Source organism: Hesperophylax consimilis, chromosome 10, assembly GCF_061612785.1.
Source record: "Hesperophylax consimilis isolate HC1 chromosome 10, BYU_Hcon_1.0, whole genome shotgun sequence".
NCBI classification, from domain to species: domain Eukaryota; kingdom Metazoa; phylum Arthropoda; class Insecta; order Trichoptera; family Limnephilidae; genus Hesperophylax; species Hesperophylax consimilis.
In genome coordinates this window covers 36,541,157-36,561,921 of record NC_142845.1, presented here as the reverse complement: position 1 = coordinate 36,561,921, position 20,765 = coordinate 36,541,157, and the positions used below count along the sequence as shown (strand labels likewise).

Genomic DNA, 20,765 nt, shown 5'->3' with positions numbered 1-20,765 from the left:
GAGTGAACGTTTTATCATAGGGCACGTTTGGTAATTGAACCAAAAATTACCAATATTATTTTTCTCTTTGTAGATCAATATTATGATTTATCCATGGCAGCCGGAAAAAATACTCCAAACAAGGTATGCTTCAAGTAACGAATAAATGAAAAAAGATTATTGTTTAGTTGTACTAAATAACACAGAATAATTTAACAAATATATAAATAAAAAAATAAAATTTCTTTCATTTCTCGAGGTCAATTTATTAATGATGGTATTAATATGTATAGATATTCTATCAAATATAAAATTAAGAAATTTACCAAATAAATCCACCTTCGATTTTCTCGAAAACGAAAGCTCAAATAAAAAAAGTCATAACCCAAAATTGACAATAAATGAATAACTGCTTTGATAATTTTATAGAGAAACTGACCAGGACGCGATTTTCGTAAATTTACTCAACATGTGAGAACTTTGGGCGGTTGGTTCGATTCAAGACCTCTGTGCGTTACCTCAGAATGATTACAACCCAAGGGCTTATAACTTGTAAACATAAAGAAATATAAACCTTAATGTTGCAGGTTTCAAAACTATCCGTTTTTAGCTTATGACCTATAAAGGGTTTTACCGTTTATACCACGAGTTTCCGAACACCGTGTAAAACAAACTATATGTATCGGAAATGTTCCTCAACACTAATGACAACAGCAAGTGAATGATGAAACATTTATAAAAAATGTCAAATTAAATGCTTTACCAAAATAGTAGGTTCTGCAAATAAGTCATACTTTTTTACTAAGTTGTTTGTTTTACTTAATATTTCACATTCATATTATACGTTCATTGCTTTGCGACAAACGCACGTGTGACGTTATATTTTAACAAGTTCATTAATGTACAACTACCGCCCTCTAGTGACATAAAAATGAAGACATTTTGACAGTTTGCGAAATTTCGCTATCATATAACAAGCGCTTAATTGATTTCTAAGTAAAATATTAAAAATTATTAATGGTTGTTACCCCAGCAAAGTTTCCCCAATTAGTGTAATGTTTAAATTTGACTGAATGTCTTTATGTTAGTTATTCCCAAACGATGACTCATAGGGTTATTTTAATAGCATAATTAAGTACTTCATAGTGCACTCATATTTGCATTAGGTTTGAAGATATCTAGTAGGGGTGAACGAATTATATTTGTTTGTTCATTAATTAGAATAGCTTTCGGAATATTAGAGTTTTTGTTAATTTCTAACTGCTCTAAAAGATTCAGTTTACGGCCTTTATTTTGTACGTGTAATGGAGTTGGTTTATTATTATCATTAAGTGAGTGATTTTCATCTAGGAGATGTTTGGCAAATTGAGATTGCATTTTATTATTATTTTTAAAAGATCTTATATGTTCTTTAAACCTAGTGTTAAAAAAAAAAAAAAAAACATAAATTCAAATTTCACATCAGATTTTCAACACAGCCAGCACCCTTCAAGTTCAGTTTTTCAAAGTAAATTCATAAAAATCCATCATGCTTACACGTCAATCAAAATTTCGCAGCCGACCCTTTATCAGATATCTTCTGTAAATTCGTAAAAATATGATATATTTCTGCGTAAATCGAATTTTATCAGCCGATTTTAGTTGCGGCCAGCCTTTTAAATTCAGATATAAGTAAATTCTTAAAAATACCACATATTTCTGTGAAAACGAATCTTCTCGGCCCTTCAAACTGGGATATTTGAAATAAATTGGAAGAATATGACATTCCGGTCTAAATCAATTCAGATTTAGAAAATAATAATACTAATTAGGACGATGTATAACCACCACGTAAAAATATTTTTTTCAGCATTTTACCGCCAAGGCTGTCTTTCAGATTTACGAAATTTTATGATTTCTAATTCTTTCGAATTACACAAACAAATTTCGAATTACGAATTACAAAACCATTTTGTATGATAAAAATTTTCGAATTGTTCAGCGTAAATTTCGAATTACGGGGTTCTACTGTATCATTATTTTTTCTGGTTTCCTTGTGAAGGACTCTTTGCAGTGGTTAAATGAAACCACAAAAATCTCAAATCACATTTCACAAAATGAGATTTTGCGCTTTTTTGCAGCAAGCCGACAATGCAATAATTTTTGGGTGATTCACAATCTATAAATAACTCTCAAAAATTTTGGCACTTTTTATTTTCAATCATACAGATGGGACAAAAATAAAAGTTTTTGGAGAATTGCTTAAAAATAAGTACATACTATACACTTTTTTCTGTTCGCCCATCCCAGATTCAGAATATACTTGAAGCAAATAAATGCAGTATTTTTACTGCTGTCTATATGGAAACTCGTCTTGTTTACAATAATAGTGTATTTAAAATCTAAGGCTTGGCACGCACTGCGATTATTGCAGCGGTTTTGGAATAGCTGAAAACGCCACATACAACCACGTACAAACACGCACTGCGGCTGGAGTTTTTACATAATTCTATTTCAGTAACGCCATGAAATTTCAAAACCGCTGTGTTTAATCGCATTGCTTGCTAAGCTTTAGGACATTGTTTAAATATCAATATTTGGTTAAAGACAAATACATTGCAAATGTAAATCTAAAAGTTAAAAAAAAAGAAACAATTTAATTTAAAAAAGATAAACATTATATAATGTAATAGATCAAATAAAATGTGCATGCAAATATCTTATATTGTGAGCCTTCTTGCATTTCTAGGTAACTTCGGGTTCATTCGAGAGCAGGTCACAGACCTGCAGAGTAAGCTGTGTCTAACAATATAAAATAACTGAATTAGGGCTCTATTCCACGAACCCCCAAGCCAAAGTCTAGAAGAAACAACGCCACTGAATTACGCCACTTGCTTGCATTTTTATTATTTCTCTCGTTTCTTTTCTTAATTCCATCTCCACGCTGTTCCGTAAAATAAAAATAATAATACCCGCTTCTGCTTCCGTTACATCTCTACCGTACGACTGACGCTGCGGAAGCAGGGGGAAGGATGTAGTTGCGCACGGCTAGCAGGTTAGTGGAGCAGAGCCCTTATCTTACTATATTAAATTTTATGATAATTATTTTCACAAGGCACATTTTCTTACAAAATATCAATATTATCCGTCAAGTTGGACTGAGAATTCATTAACTTGAAAATATATTGAAGCAAAAATAATATACACATGTAATGCTTTGGGGCAAGTTAAGTTAGTGATGCAACAAGAAAAGGGTATTTTCACAGTTTCTTTTTATCATTGAAAGAAATTCAATTATTATTGTGTTTTATTTTATTTTTTATGTTGTTGTAGAAAAATGTTTTCAACAATTAAAAACTGCCATTTTTAATTTGCCACCACGACATGTTCATGAATGTGGTGTTAGCGACGACATGCTGGCCAGCATCGGTGACAGTCGTCTTGCCAGCCAGTAGTGTTTTCTACAACATAATGACATTTCCAGCACGAGCTGTTTAGGAATGTGCGGTTTTAGATCATTTTTAAAATCAATAATCATAAATGAAAATATTAAAACGACTTATTTTTTGTAGGACAATCAGATCAGTAAAATAATCTTTAAATCTTCAACACTATTTTGACAGTACAGTAACTCATCTCTTCTAAGTCTGAATTGGACTCCAATTTGAAATTTTCCAATTTAAACAGTATTAATGTATAAATTCACCTTCCCCCTCTCCATTATTTGAAATGGCCTAGAACAGTGTTCCGCAAAGTGTGCTCCGCGGCACACTGGTGTGCCGTGGCCATTTGTAAGTGTGCCGCGAGTCCCGCGTCACTTCTCACAAAGTGCTCTGTAAATCGGTCTTTACTTTTCTGTGCGGCGCGGCGGCCGGAGGTGGCGTGGGTGGGACTCGATCGCTGCGAGGTGGCCATGTGCTACGCCGCTACGCTACATTATCACGTGTGCTACACTACATAAGTGGGGTGCTATATGCTATACATTAACACGTGATTGCGCACGAGCTATCGGGGTGCATGCGCGTGACAACATAACATTAAAAAAGATTTTAAAAGATTTCAACATAAATTTTAATTTAATTCGCTCAATTAAATGACCTGAAAAAAAAAATCAAGGAAGAAATTGTAACATTTTAACGTCTTCGGACAAGATTGAAAGCTTTCGCGCTAAGTTGGTGCTATGGATCAGCCACACTACCAATGGTAGTAACGAAATGTTTCCAAATGTCATGGCTGCCGATTCAGAAAAAAAGTGCAGGCTTTGATAGTGAAACACTTGGAGCTGTTAGCAGAAAAAATGAACTCATATTTTCTTAAGTGTGACCTGCAACCTATGGACTGGGTAAGAAATCCATTTTCGGAAAACATTTCCCTTGGACATTTACCTATAAACGAGTAGGAAGAGTTCATGGAGCTTAAACTGATCAGACACTAAAATTAAAATTTTCTGAAACAGAGTTTGATTGTCTGTGTTCAGTTAAACAGGCTCACATTTCGCATTAAACATCTTTTCATGTTATATTGATTTTAATAATAAATATCAATAAAATATTGCTTTTGGTAAATTTTGGTTCGGAGTGGCCACGCTTATTACGGATAATTTTTAGAAAAAAACTTTAGATATGCCGTAATTACCATAAAAGGAAACTTTTTGGCTTGGTGGCGGCGGAAAAAGATGCATTTTAATTATCAATTGCGTAAAATTAAAATTCACTTCTTGAACCGATTCGGTGACAGTTCGCGGTCATTCTGTCACTGTTATGTGATAAATATCAATCATAATTACACAAACCCGGCTAGACAAACCCTGCTTTGCCAAACAAACCATTCAAAACCTGGGATGTTTTTTTAAATTGTGATGACATGAAGCTTTCGTAGTTTAACCTCAAAGTTCGCCGTTATTCGTAATAAGCCTAGCCAATCCTATCCAAAATTTACCTTGTTTTTTTTTTCTTTGGTGTACCGTTAAAATTTCTTGATTAGTTAGGTGTACCGTGAACATAAAAAGTTTGCGGAACACTGGCCTAGAACACCCTTAAAGGGTGAAAGCCAGAAACATTTGGGAAAATACCCCATTCTAATTTAGGATTCTTAAATCATTTTATACAGAAAATAAAAACAATTTGTTTTACTATTTGAAAATGTAGGTATGTATGATAAAATGGACACTTTGTAACAACGATCAGTTTGGATATGATTTTTAAGATTTTCGCAGTCCGTAAATCGACCATCATAAATTAGAACATGGCTTAACAACCCAAAAATCAACCGACAACAATTATCAATTACTTAGTTATTTCTTTGGTCAGAACAATTTGTGGACAACTTAAAACAAGAACAGGTATTATATTCTGGCCACCGGCCGGATCCCAAACCTCTGGGAATTCTGTGAGATCAGAAAATTCTTATTACATTCTTACCAGTGGTGAAATCAATCAAATGTTTTCTCCATTATCATATGCAAGTATAAATAATTAAACTTCAAATCTTATATGATATAACTCTTGCTGCATCACTAGTATTATTTAAAATTTACATCAAAGTTATACAATATTTTCACAAACTTAATCCAGTATTTCATTTAAAATCATAAGGTACTTTAAAACCACAGTTTGAAAAAAATAATATAGCAAATAAGTCAAGTAACGTCCATTTAAAAGCGCCTAAATTAACAATGCTAAACTATATTACTATTTACACAATACAACCGTCCCAACTCACTACAATGTTCCGTGATATTATTTGTTGAGAAATAATATTATCTAATGCTTTCCACATTGGAGACCTTTATCTCTTATTCAGACTCAAACCTCAGAGACATGTAAATGCATTTTATCATTCCTTTCAGGAAGAATACGTCCTCTGTCAGCATCCCGGGAAGCGTTTGGAAAAATGGGTGAATAGTGTTGTTTCATAATCACTCCGGCTAAAACTGATGGAATCCTCTCAAAGTCTGCGCTGTGACTCTGTTTACTGAAGATTTGGATGTGTAGTACCGACTATGGTGTATTTTCCCTTCACTCTTGTGACTTGTCACCGTCCGTGATGGAGAGGTACTGTTCGTTGTCCAGTTCCGTCATGGTCAGACTGCCGTCAGGTAGAAGGAGGACCACCTTCCTCGTGCCACCTGGAAATAACATTATTTCATTAAAACTCATTATGAAGCTACGAGAATATAGCGAGCAACGCAGGGTAAACGTCAGCTTAGTATTATATAAAGAAGGGTTTTTTTAAACAAATCTACAATTTTTATCCGAGATTGATGAAATTTTGTACACTTCAAAACAAAAGGAAGATCAATGTCTACGTGAGATTTCTAAAAACCACCTCCATTCCCTTTTCCCACCCCTTAAAGCGGAATAAAGCCCGGGCAACGCTGGATGCTTCAGCAAGTTCTTAAAGAAAGAAGGCTTTCGCCAACCAAACTAAGTAATCGTCAAATTAAAATGTAGCTCATATCCACTATTTTCTCAGTAATGTGATTAAGTATTAATTTTCATTCAGTTTTAAGAGAAAGCGGACATTGTGGTGAAATGAAGAAAAAGCTATAATTTATTGTTATTAAGTTTAATTTGTAGAACTCCATTTTATTTTTTTATATATACAATAATATTATTATTGGGTTTATAAAAAAAGTTTATTTTTAAACAAGTTCTGCTGTGTAATTATTATTACGCGTGACAGCTGTTTCGCCCTCTGAAGGCTCTGAAGGCAGATATAAGATCTTTTAAAAATAATAATAAAATACAATCTCAATTTGCCAAACATCTCCTAGATGAAAATCACTCACTTAATGATAATAATAAACCAACTCCGTTACACGTACAAAATAAAGGCCGTAAACTGAATCTTTTAGAGCAGTTAGAAATTAACAAAAATTCGAATAATCCGAAAGCTATTCTAATTAATGAACAAACCAATATAATTCGTTTACCCCTACTAGATATCTTCAAACCTAGTGCAAATACGAGTGCACATTGAAGTACTTAATTATACTATTAAAATAACCCTATGAGTCATCGTTTGGGAATAACTAACATTAAGACATTCAGTCAAATTTAAACATTACACTAATTGGGGAAACTTTACTAGGGTAATAACCATCAATAATTTCTAACATTTTTACACAGAAATCAATTAAGATGTTGCCTGTTGCCTGTTGCATGTTGCCTGTTGTATGCTGATGATGCGGTGCTGATTGCTAATAGTATAGATGATCTACAGTCTCTCGTGTCTAGGATGAACGAAGTATGCATGAAGAATGAGTTAATGATGAATGTAAGTAAGTCTAAAGTAATGGTGTTTGAAAGAGAGAGTACGAAAACAGTGTGCAATATAATTGTGAATGGGGAATACTTGGAGCAGGTGGATGAGTTTGTGTATTTAGGAAGTATGTTTACGAGAGATGGGAAGGCTGACAGAGATATCGAAAGAAGGGTAAATGCAGGTAATTCCGTTAATGGAGGACTAAACGCCGTAGGCGCTAACAAAAAATTGTCCAAAGAAGCGAAGTTAGCAGTCCACAACGGAGTGCTGGTACCTTCCTTGATGTATGGAAGTGAGGCATGGAACTGGCAAAGAAAGGATGAAAGTAGATTAAATGCTGTTGAAATGAGATCCCTGAGGCGTATGTGTGGTAAAACCATGTTTGATCGTGTGAGGAATGTGGAGATCCGCAAAGAGTGCAAGGCTGATGTAAGCGTAATGAGTAAGATTAAGAAAGGTATGCTTAGATGGTTTGGGCATGTAGAGCGAATGAGCGAAGATAGGAGTGTAAGGAGGATATATGATGCAAATGTGAATGGTAGCAGAAGTCGGGGACGCCCGAGGAAGACATGGCACGATCAAGTGAATCAGATACTCGAGTCGGGCCATGTCAAGAGTCAGAATAATAGAAGAGTATGTATGAGACGATGTATGAATGTGAATGAGGCAAGGAGTGTGTGCCAAGACCGAGTTGTTTGGCGGTCCGTCCTCTCTGCCTACCCCTGCGGGGAAACGGCGTGATGGTTAGTTAGTTAGTTAGTTAGTTCAATTAAGAAATCAGTAATTGAAATTAAAATACCTACCTAGATATAATATAAATGTATCGTCTGTAAGTGGGCTATCCACAGTTTGATAATGCCTTCAGAGGGCGAAACAGCTGTCACGCGTAATAATAATTACACAGCAGAACTTGTTTAAAAATAAACTGTTTTTATAAACCCAATAATAATATTATTGTATATATAAAAAATAAAAATAAATAAATTTAAAAAAAGCTATAAAATTGTCAGCATGAACTATTTAACTACTTCGAGAGGCTGTAGTCAAGGTGTCGGAAGTCAAGGTAAATATTTACAGGGATTGCGATATGCGGGGTCAAATTGGCGCTCCAAGGTCAACACCACAGAGTTGTACCGTACAAGGTAAAATAGTCAGTGTCTCTGTTGGTTTTGGTTTGGTTACCTGGTGAGGGAGGATCAGCCTGCACAAGTTGCGCTATGACCTGCGTGGAATCGTCTCCTTCTCCATCCACCTGCAAGGCCACCTGGCCCAGAGCTTCCGTCAGGGTGTCGCTGCCTCCCTAAACATTTAATGCATCAATTTAGTTTCAGAAAAGTCAAGGAAACAAAAAAACATGCTTAAATTAAAATATGTACATCGTCATTGCGCTTGCAAGACCGGCTATGTGAGTTTTACCACCGGTTGTAGCCGGTGGTGACAAAAACAATAAGCATGGTATCGTATTCAGATGCGTCAACAAACAATGCTTGAATGAGTTTTGTGCGATAACAGTTAAACTTATGCACATAGCCGAGATTGGGCCTGATTTATTAACCCGTACATATGTAATTTATTTTTAAGCCATATGCTGCCTGAATAAATTCATTCTTTCAAGTAGCATACGCCGAGCTAAGCATACGCAAGTCTGAATAATAAACACCTAAGCGGCCCGCCATCGCTCACTAATACAAATAAATAAAGAGATAATATGATAAATATGCACATCTTATATGGGTTTCCACAGAGATTCTCCAACATTGTACACATTTTAGATTGAAAAATATTACACTATATTACTATATTGTACTGCATTTGAATTAGACTACTTATTTTTTAAAAATATCAATTTTTATCGTGGAATATTGTTGAGCACGGCTAAACACGTAATGGCACATTACATTCACTATGTATGATAAATGAAATCACTTTTCTTGCTTTTAGTCTAAGTTTTCTGTTTGAACAAACATAACAGTTTTTACTCCGAGTATTTTTTCAGATTTGTGGTCAAAATCGCAAAATAATTCCCAGGTATCTTCTTCACTTACATCGCATCTTAATTATGTCAAAGATTTAGGTTATTAAAAGTAACATTTTTTATCAGATTCAACAATCTTCATGTAACAAAATACACAGCATCCCCAAAGATGACATGGTCTGGATGGAGTTAATGTACAAAAATACAAAAAATGAAAACAAATTAGAATACAGATAAATTAAATGTGATAAAACAATATGTAAATTTAAATCAAAAATAAAAAACACAAATTCACATTTTTCATCTAACAAAAAAAAACCACTAAATACCATGTACAAGAAGAAACTAAACGACACACTAGGAGTTTTGAACTGCTGAGCTGGGAATTATGGTAGTCTTCACTTCGACAAAGTCTTTCCACAAGTAAAACAAAATCATTTGGTACATTTATTTAGAGATGTTGCTAGATAAAGTTCAAATTAATTTTTAAGCTTGATTTTTGCGCCATCTATGTGGAGAGAGTCGAGATATCTTAAAACTAATTTGAAATCAAGTATGCTTGCAGGTGGCAGCGAGGACTCAGTATCTTCAATCACATATATATATGCGCATGGCAGCCACAAGGTTAAATTAGAAAATAATATTTACATGTTCGGGCATGAGATGTGCCAGCTGCGCCGAGTCAATGGTGAGCACCTCGTCACCGTCCTGCTGCGCCACGTATATGCACTGTCCTCCTGTCTCCCCCTCTTCCTCTCCCTCCCCGTCCTGCGCGCCGTGGCCGCCCTGCGCCACCAGCAGTGTCTGACCCTCCTCGTTCTTGCCTGCCACCTGGTACAGCACGCCGTCGGCGCCCTGGATCATGATGGGCTCGTTGGAGGACAGAGGATCCATGTCATCGCCGCTGAATAGGCGCTTTACCACCTTGGTGTCAATGGCATCCTGGAAATTTAATTTGTTAGTTTTTTTAACAGCACAGGAATGGTTGCCATTTACAAATTTAGTAAGAAACAAAGTATATTAGAAGGGGTGAGTTGAAGATATTAATTATGATTATGGTATTGGGGAATGGGCGTACGCATTAGTTGGTGCATTTATTTGATTTGACAATTTTGTTTCATAGTGACTTACTTGGTCAACAATAATCACTAATCAAACTGTTGTCATTAAGAAGCCATTATCAGCTCTGACATTATACAGATTTATGTGTTGAACTACTGGAGCATTTATGGCCACGTTTTGGCCAGTTTGCTAAAACCCACAAGCTGGTCAATAATATTTAATATCTTTTTTACAATTTTTTTATGAATCCTAAAAATATGGGATAAACGGTCTAATATTGCATTCAATGGCTCTCTAACACTATAAGCAGTTTATACATCTTCATATTAAAATTTGATGGTATGATTTTTATAAGAGAGAGTGAAATTTCCAAACAAAACGATTACAAATTTCTGGGCGATCAAGGCTGAAATTGATTATAAAACTGAACGCTCACTCCTGTGGCTAAGAATGTTTGTATTAAAATTAGAAGACATTAGAAAACATATCCGTTTGACATTGTGATAGGATTTAACCTATAGTCAATAATTCTGCCATACTGCTTGCCTCCTTAAAACATTAAAAAGCTATTTTTGTAGTCTTAATAAAAAATTAAGGCTTAGGGCACCGCCTATAATCTATCATTGATAGGTTATTTGTAAATGTATTCAATAGTGTTTGGATTGATTAAACATACTAATTTTGTATTTTGATTTGTATTCTATAACTGATGGAAAATTTAATTTAATATTAATAATAATTTAATATTAGTAATAATTCGTGGTTATATTTTCATACTAATTTTGGTTGTTGGTGCAAAGGCAAGTAGGTAAGTAATGTGAAATAATCCTGCATAATGCGTAAGTACTACAGTAGAACCCCGTTAATTAGAACCGCGATTTTTGTTCGTCTAATTTGAAAAAATTCGATTTTTGCAAAAATAAAACACAACATTTCATAAATCTGAATCTTAAAGACAGCCGTGGCGGTAAAACGCCGTAAAATGTATTTTTACGTGGTTATACATCGTCCTAATTATTATTATTATTTTGTAAATCTGAATCAATTTACACTGGAATGTCATATTTTTTCCAATTTATTTCGAAAATCCGAGTTCGAAGGGCCGACAATATACATTTCACGCAGATATATATCTGAACTTAAAGGGTCGGCCGTGACGGAAATCAGCCGCGAAATTTCGCGTAAATATATTGTATTTTTACGAATTTAAGTCGAATATGTGAATCTTAAAGGGCGCGCCGCGACGGAAATCGGATGCGAAATTTCAATTTACGCGGAAATATATTGTATATCTGAGTTAAACAACCTCGCGCGAAGGAAATCGGCAGAAAAATTTCGATTCACTCGGATATTTGAAGTATTTTTACGAATTTACTTCAAATATCTGAATCTAAAAGGTCGGCCGCAAAGAAAATCTGCTGAGAAAATTCGATTTACGCGGAAATATATCATATTTTTACGAATTTACATCAAATATCTTCATTTAAAGGGTCGGCCGTGAAATTTCGATTTACGAGTAGATATATTGTATTTTTACGAATTTCTTTCAAATATCTCTTTAAAGGGCCGGCCTCAACTGTAAACGGCCGCAAAATCTCAATGTATGCGGAAATATATCATATTTTTACGAATTTATTACGATAAATCTGAATTTAAAGGGCCGGCCGCGACGATAATCTGCAGCGAAAATAAAAAGGAATAATTCGTATTAATACGAATTTACTCCTAAGATACTACCCGGATTTGAAGGGGCGACCGAGAAACTAGTTTTTCAGCATTTTTTTTTTTTTTTTCCACCTAAAATTTCAAATTACATGGGAATTCGTTTTTGTTGCACATCAATGACCTTTTGACATGTGCACCGATTCATTGTTACGCAGATGACAGTACAGTTCATGATAGCTTTTTGTTTGACAAGCCCCCAAAGGGCACACAAACTCCAACGGCTCGGAGGGCTTTGAAGCAGAGAATGGACGGTTATCTCGAGAGTATTTCCTCCTGGGGTAAAAATAATCTCGTCGAATTTAATGTTTCAAAGACCCAATCCTGTCTGATTACGTCTAAAAGGGATCCAAATGATAATCTAGTCTCCTTCAACGGAAGCAATCTTCCGAACAGGCCTTCCATTGATATGCTTGGTGTAACTATAAGTGACCAGCTCAGGTACGGGGACTCCATCGAAGCCAGAGTAAAGTTGGCCTCTCAGAAGCTGGGCGTACTGTACAGGGCCCGCAGATACTTTAATAGTACACAACTGCTGACCCTGTACAAATCGCAAGTGCGCCCTATTGTCGAATTTGGCAGCCATCTCTGGTCCGGAGCCCCTAAATACCTGAAAAATACCCTTGACTCTGTGCAAAAACGGGCGGTCCGTTTGATAGATTCCCCAATCTTAACAGACGGACTGAAATTTTTAGAGCACAGGCGTCAGGTAGGTATGCTGTCCTTGTTCTATCGGTACTACAATGGAAGATGCTCTGAGGAACTAGCGTCATTGATCCCTTCGGCACCGGTGCGTAGTCGGAATACACGCCAAACGCGCGCCCAACATTTGTACACGGTTGACATTTGTCACATGAGAATGGGTCGCTTCTACGATTCGTTCTTAAGTTCAACAGCTCGGCTGTGGAACGAACTGCCGGCCTCTGTGTTTCCTCCCTCCTACAACATGGGACTCTTCAAGACCAATGTTCACTCCTTCCTCTCCACAAAAAGACCCTCCACACAGCATCCCCAGAGATGACATAGGCCCTGAGGGAAATTATTTTCTTCAGGGCCTCCTGTGTGGAGTTAATATAAAAAAAAAAATTAAAAAAAATTCAAAATTTGATGTCCCGTGGATTTTGAATTAACGAGGTTCTTCTGTGATAACTTTTGTCTCTCTTTTTTTTGTATTTGTCGTATTGTGTATTACGTTAATTCATTTTGTTCCTATCTTTTTTTTAATATATTTTTTTAAAAATATTATTATTTTTATTACATATATTAATTGAATGCACTATGATGTGCACTTAATTTATACTCGTTTAATGTCAAAGCCCTATGGACATAAATGAAGAAATAATTACAAATTATTCAAGTTCAATGAGCTTTTAATTCAAAATTGAAACTACCTATTTATTTATGACACTATACGCCTAATATGTGATATTTGTAAATAGTATAAAACAAAGTCACTATCCGTGTCTGTCTGTTAAGGAGAAGGTTATTAAGAGTAACATTTTTTACAGAAAAGTCGAGCAAGGTCGGGTATACGTCAGCTAGTGTATAATAAAAGTGAAATTTATTAATGGTAAAGTTAAGTTGTCGTACCCTTAAATTAAATATACCAATCCTAAGAGAAAGTCCAGGTATATTCAATTTTTCAATTAAGTCCTAAACCCTGTATCTAAATTTCGCCAATAAACAATTAGATAATTTTAATTAAGTGTTAATCTCAAGTGACCTACCAGGTAAGTATTGTACTGTATATTTTCTCCATAAATAGTTAAGTAATAACACTGTAGAAATGTATTATAAGTTTGTACAGCGCCCTTGAGGTGTTTTGGCACAAAAACGGCGCTATAAAAGTCATCCAGGTATTATTATTATTATTAAAATTAAAATCTAGTTAATTGTCTGACACAGGCATTAAGCTCCACCAATCCTAAAATTATTATATCTTGTGATTTTGGATTTGCACTAATTTATTATAAAAAATTAAAAATAATTAAGATGCTCACATCATCCTCCATGAGCTGCGGGAGGCTGGGCTGTGGAGTGCCCTGCACCAGGGTGCCGGTGGTTCCTCCGGGGCTCATCTCCACCTTCATGAGGGTCTCGGGCTCCATCTCGGGCTGCGGCGGGGGAGTGGGGGGCGGGGTGGGCTCACCCTCGGCGCGCGCTAGCCTCCGCCCTGACAGCGGACACAGCGTGAGGTCGCGCTCGGGGCTGGGCGGCTCGATGGGCGGCAGGTCCGTGGGGAACGGGTCGGACACGTAGTCGTCGTCGGATGATTCAGGGTCGGACTGGAAGGCCTGGAAGCCATTCACCTCATCGTACTAGATGTGATAAATTGATTTTACTACATTTCTAAACCACATTTAATGATACTCATTGTGAAAAATCCAAAAAATTACATTTTTAACACTGGAAATTTGTTCTTTACTGAAATACATACTGATCAAAACCTATAGAAAAAATGCTTTAAAAATATACAACAGTATGGAAAACATCAGTCTTTTGCCAATACATACATATCTCAAAAAGTACATTTTTTAAACTAAACGTCGCTGAATGGTATAAATAAATATGTAATTTGACATCTGAAAGACATTGTATCTCCATCTATGTATGTTAGTGATAACGAGTTATCAACTGGACAGATGTCAATGGTTTCATCAGTTTAATTTATTGTTTATAGAGGCAATTGATGTGATTGACAATTGGGACTCCCAATTAAGTATGTTCATTGAGCACTTTGACACAGATGTTTGTGTGAGCACATCATCTCGGGGGAGTTTTGGAAGAGCCCAAATTCGTATTTGTAAAAATATGGCATCTCTCTTGGCTTTATGCCCTGGAATTAACAAAAGCATTCTCAGGGATTATGATCATTGGATTTAAACTGCAGTAAGCAATTCACATTTCCGTAATCATTTTTGGAGGTATGATACTAATCAAATCCAAAGGCCAAATTGAAAACCAGACACCCGGAAATCTCCATCGCTCGAGCGGACAGAACGGAAGGAAAATCTAACCTCGAGTTAAAATAAGTTTTTAACATGTTTTTAAAATGGTGTAATAATGTGTTCAGATAGATTACCTGGTCAAATTCCACAATGGGAGTGTATCCCCCTCGACCCCCTCGGCTGGAGCTCCCTCCCCTCCCCCTGCCTCGGGCTGCTGCCGCTACTTTCCTCAGTAACGTCTGGTCCTAAACAACAAAAGATACCAAATTACTATCAACGTATACGAAAGATTCTACGGCCATTGGTATTCAATGCTAATATTATGGACCTCCTTCTAGTCATTCACGTTTCAGACAGCCATGCAGTTTTCATCGGCACGGCACGGCAGATGGTTCATGACGAAGACACAAGAGGCTGAAAACCTCAAATAATTGGTAAAATCTCCATACTCCGCTTACTTGTAAATATGCCCAAATTATTGAAATAACACTTCTTTCAACTTGATTAGTATAAGAAGCAACTATATTACATCGGGGAGATTGAAAAACAAGTACAAAATAGGTTATTAGGTTCTTAGTTTGGGTTATTTAGATAATTGGGGCATATTTAGCTTCAAGCGGAATCCCCGGCAAATGTCATACCATACTAACAAGATTAAACATGACATCGAAATATGAAAAATTGTACTTCTAACGCATCTTTTCCCATCTCCCCCAAAAGTAAATAAAAACTTATTTTGCTTGCAACTTCTAATGCATCTTTTACCATCTGGGACCAAAGTAAATAATTGTTTCTCGTAGTAATTAAGTTGAAATGAAAGTGTTATTTTTAATAATTTATGCGTATTATAAAAAAGTAAGCGAAATAGGGAAATATTACCAAATAATCAATGAATAATAACACTGACATGAGATTCTCCTGGAATATTTCGGTAGCTAATTTAAAGGACATCATCAGATTTTCTCAACAAACGCTAGTTTAAGAGGCATTTTTATTTCATTCTAATTCTTCTGTCCATACATAATAAAGAATAGTTGTGAATTACCTTAGGGCTGAGTTTATTATGACTCTCGCCCATGGTGTTTCTCTGGATGGTTCTCTGGATGATCTTCTGTCCACTGGGGGTGATGATGGTCTTCTCCACTATCTGCTGGTTTGGAGACGAGGTCTGCAGGGAATTGCGCTTAATCTGCAATAAACAACCAAATATTTTCTGAATTCATTATCTTCAAATAAATCATTTCTAGGTATTTATAGAACATTTCAAATTTAGATAACCATTTAAGTCCAATACATATATAATAAACATACAGTGAAACACGCTCATATCTGTCAGAAGATCTGTTTTTTTTTCCATTAACTCCACACAGGAGGCAGGAAGGAAAATAATTTCCTTCAGGACCTATCACATCTACATATAGGGATGCTGGGTGGAGGGTCTTTTTGAGGAGTGGACATGGGTCTTGAAGAGAACAACATTGTAGGAGGGGATTATTTCCGCTTTGCAATAAAATCCAAATAAATGGAATAATTCTGAATATACCCGAAAGGTGATGAAATACACTTTCAAATTTTATAATTAAAAATTAACATAATTTTTAATATTAAAATTTTGAATGCCAACATAAAAAGTTGGCACACTGTACGTTTTTACTGAAATAAATACTGATAATGAAAAATATAGGAAAGCACATTTTATTTTACAAATGTATTATAAACATTACTATCACCTCATTATTCAATACAAAAAATAATTAATAAAAAATGTACAAAGTTTCATAAATTTTTCTCGGAATCTTTGATTTCATAGAGTATGTACATTTTATTTCTCATGTGGTTTTCTCTTTATAACACAGTTTAGATCAAATTTCTAACCATGACAGTAAAGGAGTCAACAATTTTTATAAAATCAAAAGCGAACAAATCAGCTTGAGGGGTTAAAAAGTTTTGTTTTTCGAAAACAGAACTAAATTTGACCCAACTTATCCCAAATGTAAAGTTATCTGAAAAAAGTTTTTTTTTCCGGTCCCTTGGAAGACTTCAAAGAGTTTCATTGTACAGTAGAACCCCGTTAATTCGAACCCCGATAATTCGAAAAAACGCGTAATTCGAAATTTTCGCAAAAAAAATTTCCGCTGAAAAATTTTTTCATACAAATTTTTTTTTAATTCGAAATTCGTTAATTCGTAATTCGAAATTTATTTTTGTCCGCGCACGAAAATTTGTTCGTGTAATTCGAAAAAATTTGATTTTTGCGAAAATAAATCATAATATTTCGTAAATCTGAATCTAAAAGTCAGCCGTGGCGGTAAAACGCCGAAAAATGTATTTTTACGTGGTTATACATCGTCCTAATTAGTATTATTATTTTGTAAATCTGAATCGATTTACACTGGAATGTCGTATTTTTTCAAATTTATTTCGAATATCCGAGTTTAAAGGGCCGAGAAAATACATTTTACGCGGATATATGTCGTAGTTTTACGAGTTTACGCCAAATATTTGCATTTAAAGGGTCGGCCGCGACGAAACTCGGCCGCGTAATTTCGATTTACGCGTAAATATATCGTATTTTTACTAACTTTACTTCGAATATCCGCGTTGAAAAAATACGGCGCGACGGAAATCGGCCGAAAAATTTCGATCCATGCCGAAATATGACATATTTTTACGAATTTACTTCAAATATCTGAACTTAAAGGGCCGGCCGCGACGAAAAACTGCCGACAAAATTCGATTTACGCGGAAATATATCATATTTTTACGAATTTATTTCGAATATCTGAATTTGAAGAGCCGGCCGCGACGGAATACGGCCGCGAATTCTCGTTTTACGCGGAAATATATCGTATTTTTACGAATTCAAATTCAGATATTTGAAATAAAGGGCCGGCCGCGACAGAAAATTACCGCGAAATCTCGATTTACGCGGAAATATGTCGTATTTTTACGAATATCTCAATTTAAAGGGTAAGCTGCGACCGAAATCGGCAGCGAAATCTCGATTTACGCGTAAATATATAGCATTTTTATGAATTTATTTCGAATATCTGAATTTGAAGAGCCGGCCGCGACGGAATACGGCCGCGAATCCTCGTTTTACGCGGAAATATATTGTATTTTTACGAATTCAAATTCAGATATTTGAAATAAAGGGCCGGCCGCGACGGAAAATTACCGCGAAATCTCGATTTACGCGGAAATATATCGTATTTTTACGAATATCTCAATTTAAAGGGTAGGCCGCGACCGAAATCGGCAGCAAAATCTCGATTTACGCGTAAATATATAGCATTTTTACGAATTTATTGCGAATATCTGAATTTACAGGGCCGGCCGCTACGGTAATCGACCGCGAAAATAAAGAAATAATTGGTATTAATACGAATTTACAACTAAAATACCACCCGGATTTGAAGAGGCGGCCGAGAAAATCGATTTTCGGCGTATTTTTTTTTTTTTTTTTCATAAAATTTCGAATTATGTGGGAATTCGTTAATTCGAAATTTGATTTTTGATGTCCGCTGGATTTCGAATTAACGAGGTTCTACTGTATCTACCTACATACATCACAGAAAAGAAAGATGGTTCTTATCAACTTAACGCCTATCAGTCTGGCTATTATACAAAACGCAGAGTACTGAATTGTTCCCACTTCGAGGACGACTGCTACCAACCTTCTACAGTTATGACTGAGTATGTATTACAATAGGCGGGCTAGGCGGGCTAGGCGGGCTAGTCGGGCCCGCAGTAGCAAACATTTCATTTATCTTTCTTGCTGACACGGAAACTATAACTTATGTTGTAAAATGTTACATTTCAATACAACACGATCCTGATACAATTTCAGATTTTCACGCTGAGAAATATTATCATAATTCATTTCTAGATTATTATTATGCCGTTTTACGCTTCCTCCTTCTTTAGGCAACGTTTCGAATGTTAACGTATTACAATGTCCATCATCAGGGCACCTGCCGCAGTAACACGGCATACTGACCCAAAAATTAATCACAACATCATGACCCTAGTTTTGGTAGTTTTTAGCAGGCACAGTATCACGGCTTTTAAGTATTGAGTACTTTTTGCATAAATCAGACAATATAAAAGTCAACAGCAATGTAAAATTGAAGACCTGACATAGAGGTGAAGTACTGACCTGGCTGAGAGGCAGGCGTGGTTGTCCGGGCTGGGGGCGCGGGGGCAGGGCGGGGCGCAGCGGGGGCCTCCCCACGGGTCTGGCTGGGGTCACAGGCTTCGGGGCTATGCTCACAAAGCTCTCATTCTTTTTCTGAAATACACCATACAGTATTAGAGTTAATATATTTGTGTTATCTGTTATTATGATCATGTAAAATAAAAGATATTCAAATAACCTTTATCTGTGCTTGCTTGGCAGCTAATATCTGTTTCCGGATGAGTTCCTGGTCAATGTTGAGTCCGGGGCCTAATTTTCCCGGTGTGTCAATTTTCATAATTCCAGAGTTCTTTGACATTATGTAAACTCCTAAAAACAATTTAAAAAACAGCTTTGAGCATAACGGAAGCAATAGGCTTATTAACTTTGGAATTTAATCTGTATAAACTTTCGATACCCTTGACAAGGAACCACGTCTGGTTGACAACAAGTGGTAACCATCAACAGGGTGCAGTAAAACAGACAGTGAAGTTTTGAAGGGCCGAGGTCCGCACATATCTTGAAAATGACCATTCTTTCATCAGCACCCAGCGACACACTTCAATCTGCGCGTCGTGATACCGTCCCTCACCGTAATTATAACCCAAGGAAACTTTACGAGAGACCTCTTCACTCCCCAAAAATTACCATATGGTGAGCGATTTCCAAATTGGGGGTGGTTGGGCCTTATTTTTTTGAGGAGAATGGATGAACCTGAATGGACTGTCAACGCTCAATATTACATTTTCAAGTTGGAAAATTTTTTTGAACCTCAATTGCAAGAACTAACAGAAACAGATCTAGGAGACGGTTTCAACAGGACGGTGCTATGGCCCATACTGCTCGAATTTCAATGACGAAACTGAGATAGATGTTCTTTGCGGACCTCGTCTTTCTGAGGGGTGATTTGACTACTTCCTATGGGGCTACCTGAAGGAAAATGTTTTTAAACATCGGCCTTACACCTTGGAAGAACTCAAGGATGAATTCAAGAGGAAATCACCGCTATATCCATCGAGGTGTATCAAAATGATGTATCGCCGCTGGGGGACATCATCTTTCTGACGCATCTTCAGGACCTGATAGACCTGATTCAGGGCATAAAACGGCTTGATGTACCGAATGAAATTTCTTTAAGTTGGTCTTCTTTTTTAATAGCTTGAAGGGCTTTTTTAATAACTGCACTGTCTGTTTTGCTGCACACTGTACGATAATAATCTATGACAAGTTAACAACAAATGGTAACAATCTTTGATAGGTTGACAAAATTAACAAGATAATGTAACAGTCTATGAAAAGTTGACGGCAAGTTGGTAACATTCTATGCCAAGTTAACAAGAAGTGATTAAAAAATATTCATACCGGTGGTAAGGTTTGGCATCTGTTTGGGGTCCACCTTGATGACCCCCTTAATGAGGGGCATGCCCTTAGAGTCCACCCCAAAAGACTTGACCAGCTGCGCGTCGCTGATGCGGTTGGGAGTGCCGTTGATGGCCTTGGTGTCCGATGAGGACAGCCGGAGAACCTTTATCTTCGGAGAAGGCGAGGATTCTGACAAGCAAAATTATATTATTACTTTCAAAAATGTCTCATACTACCTCACTAGATAACAAATTAAATGAGGAAAGGGTCAGACGATTAGGACACTTATATATAG

General features: G+C 36.2%; 1 protein-coding gene across 7 annotated transcripts in view; it reads right to left on the bottom strand.

The window, feature by feature from the left end:
* Window positions 1-1,407: 1,407 nt before the first annotated feature.
* Window positions 1,408-20,765, bottom strand: part of Chro (chromodomain-containing protein chromator) — a 49,128-nt gene continuing 29,770 nt past the window's right edge. For 5 of the 7 annotated variants that reach the window (XM_089636905.1, XM_089636909.1, XM_089636908.1 and 2 more), the window contains 10 exons: window positions 20,471-20,659; window positions 19,308-19,438; window positions 19,091-19,222; window positions 15,977-16,120; window positions 15,066-15,176; window positions 13,984-14,301; window positions 9,848-10,141; window positions 8,407-8,524; window positions 4,983-6,085; window positions 1,409-3,692 (listed from right to left, as the gene is read on the bottom strand). In XM_089636905.1, the coding sequence (XP_089493031.1) occupies window positions 5,976-6,085; window positions 8,407-8,524; window positions 9,848-10,141; window positions 13,984-14,301; window positions 15,066-15,176; window positions 15,977-16,120; window positions 19,091-19,222; window positions 19,308-19,438; window positions 20,471-20,659 (1,547 nt within the window). In that variant the 3' untranslated portion in view covers window positions 1,409-3,692; window positions 4,983-5,975. Of the gene's footprint in view, window positions 3,693-4,982; window positions 6,086-8,406; window positions 8,525-9,847; window positions 10,142-13,983; window positions 14,302-15,065; window positions 15,177-15,976; window positions 16,121-19,090; window positions 19,223-19,307; window positions 19,439-20,470; window positions 20,660-20,765 lie in introns of all 7 variants that reach the window. The other 2 variants (XM_089636907.1, XM_089636906.1) reach the window with 2 other exon arrangements.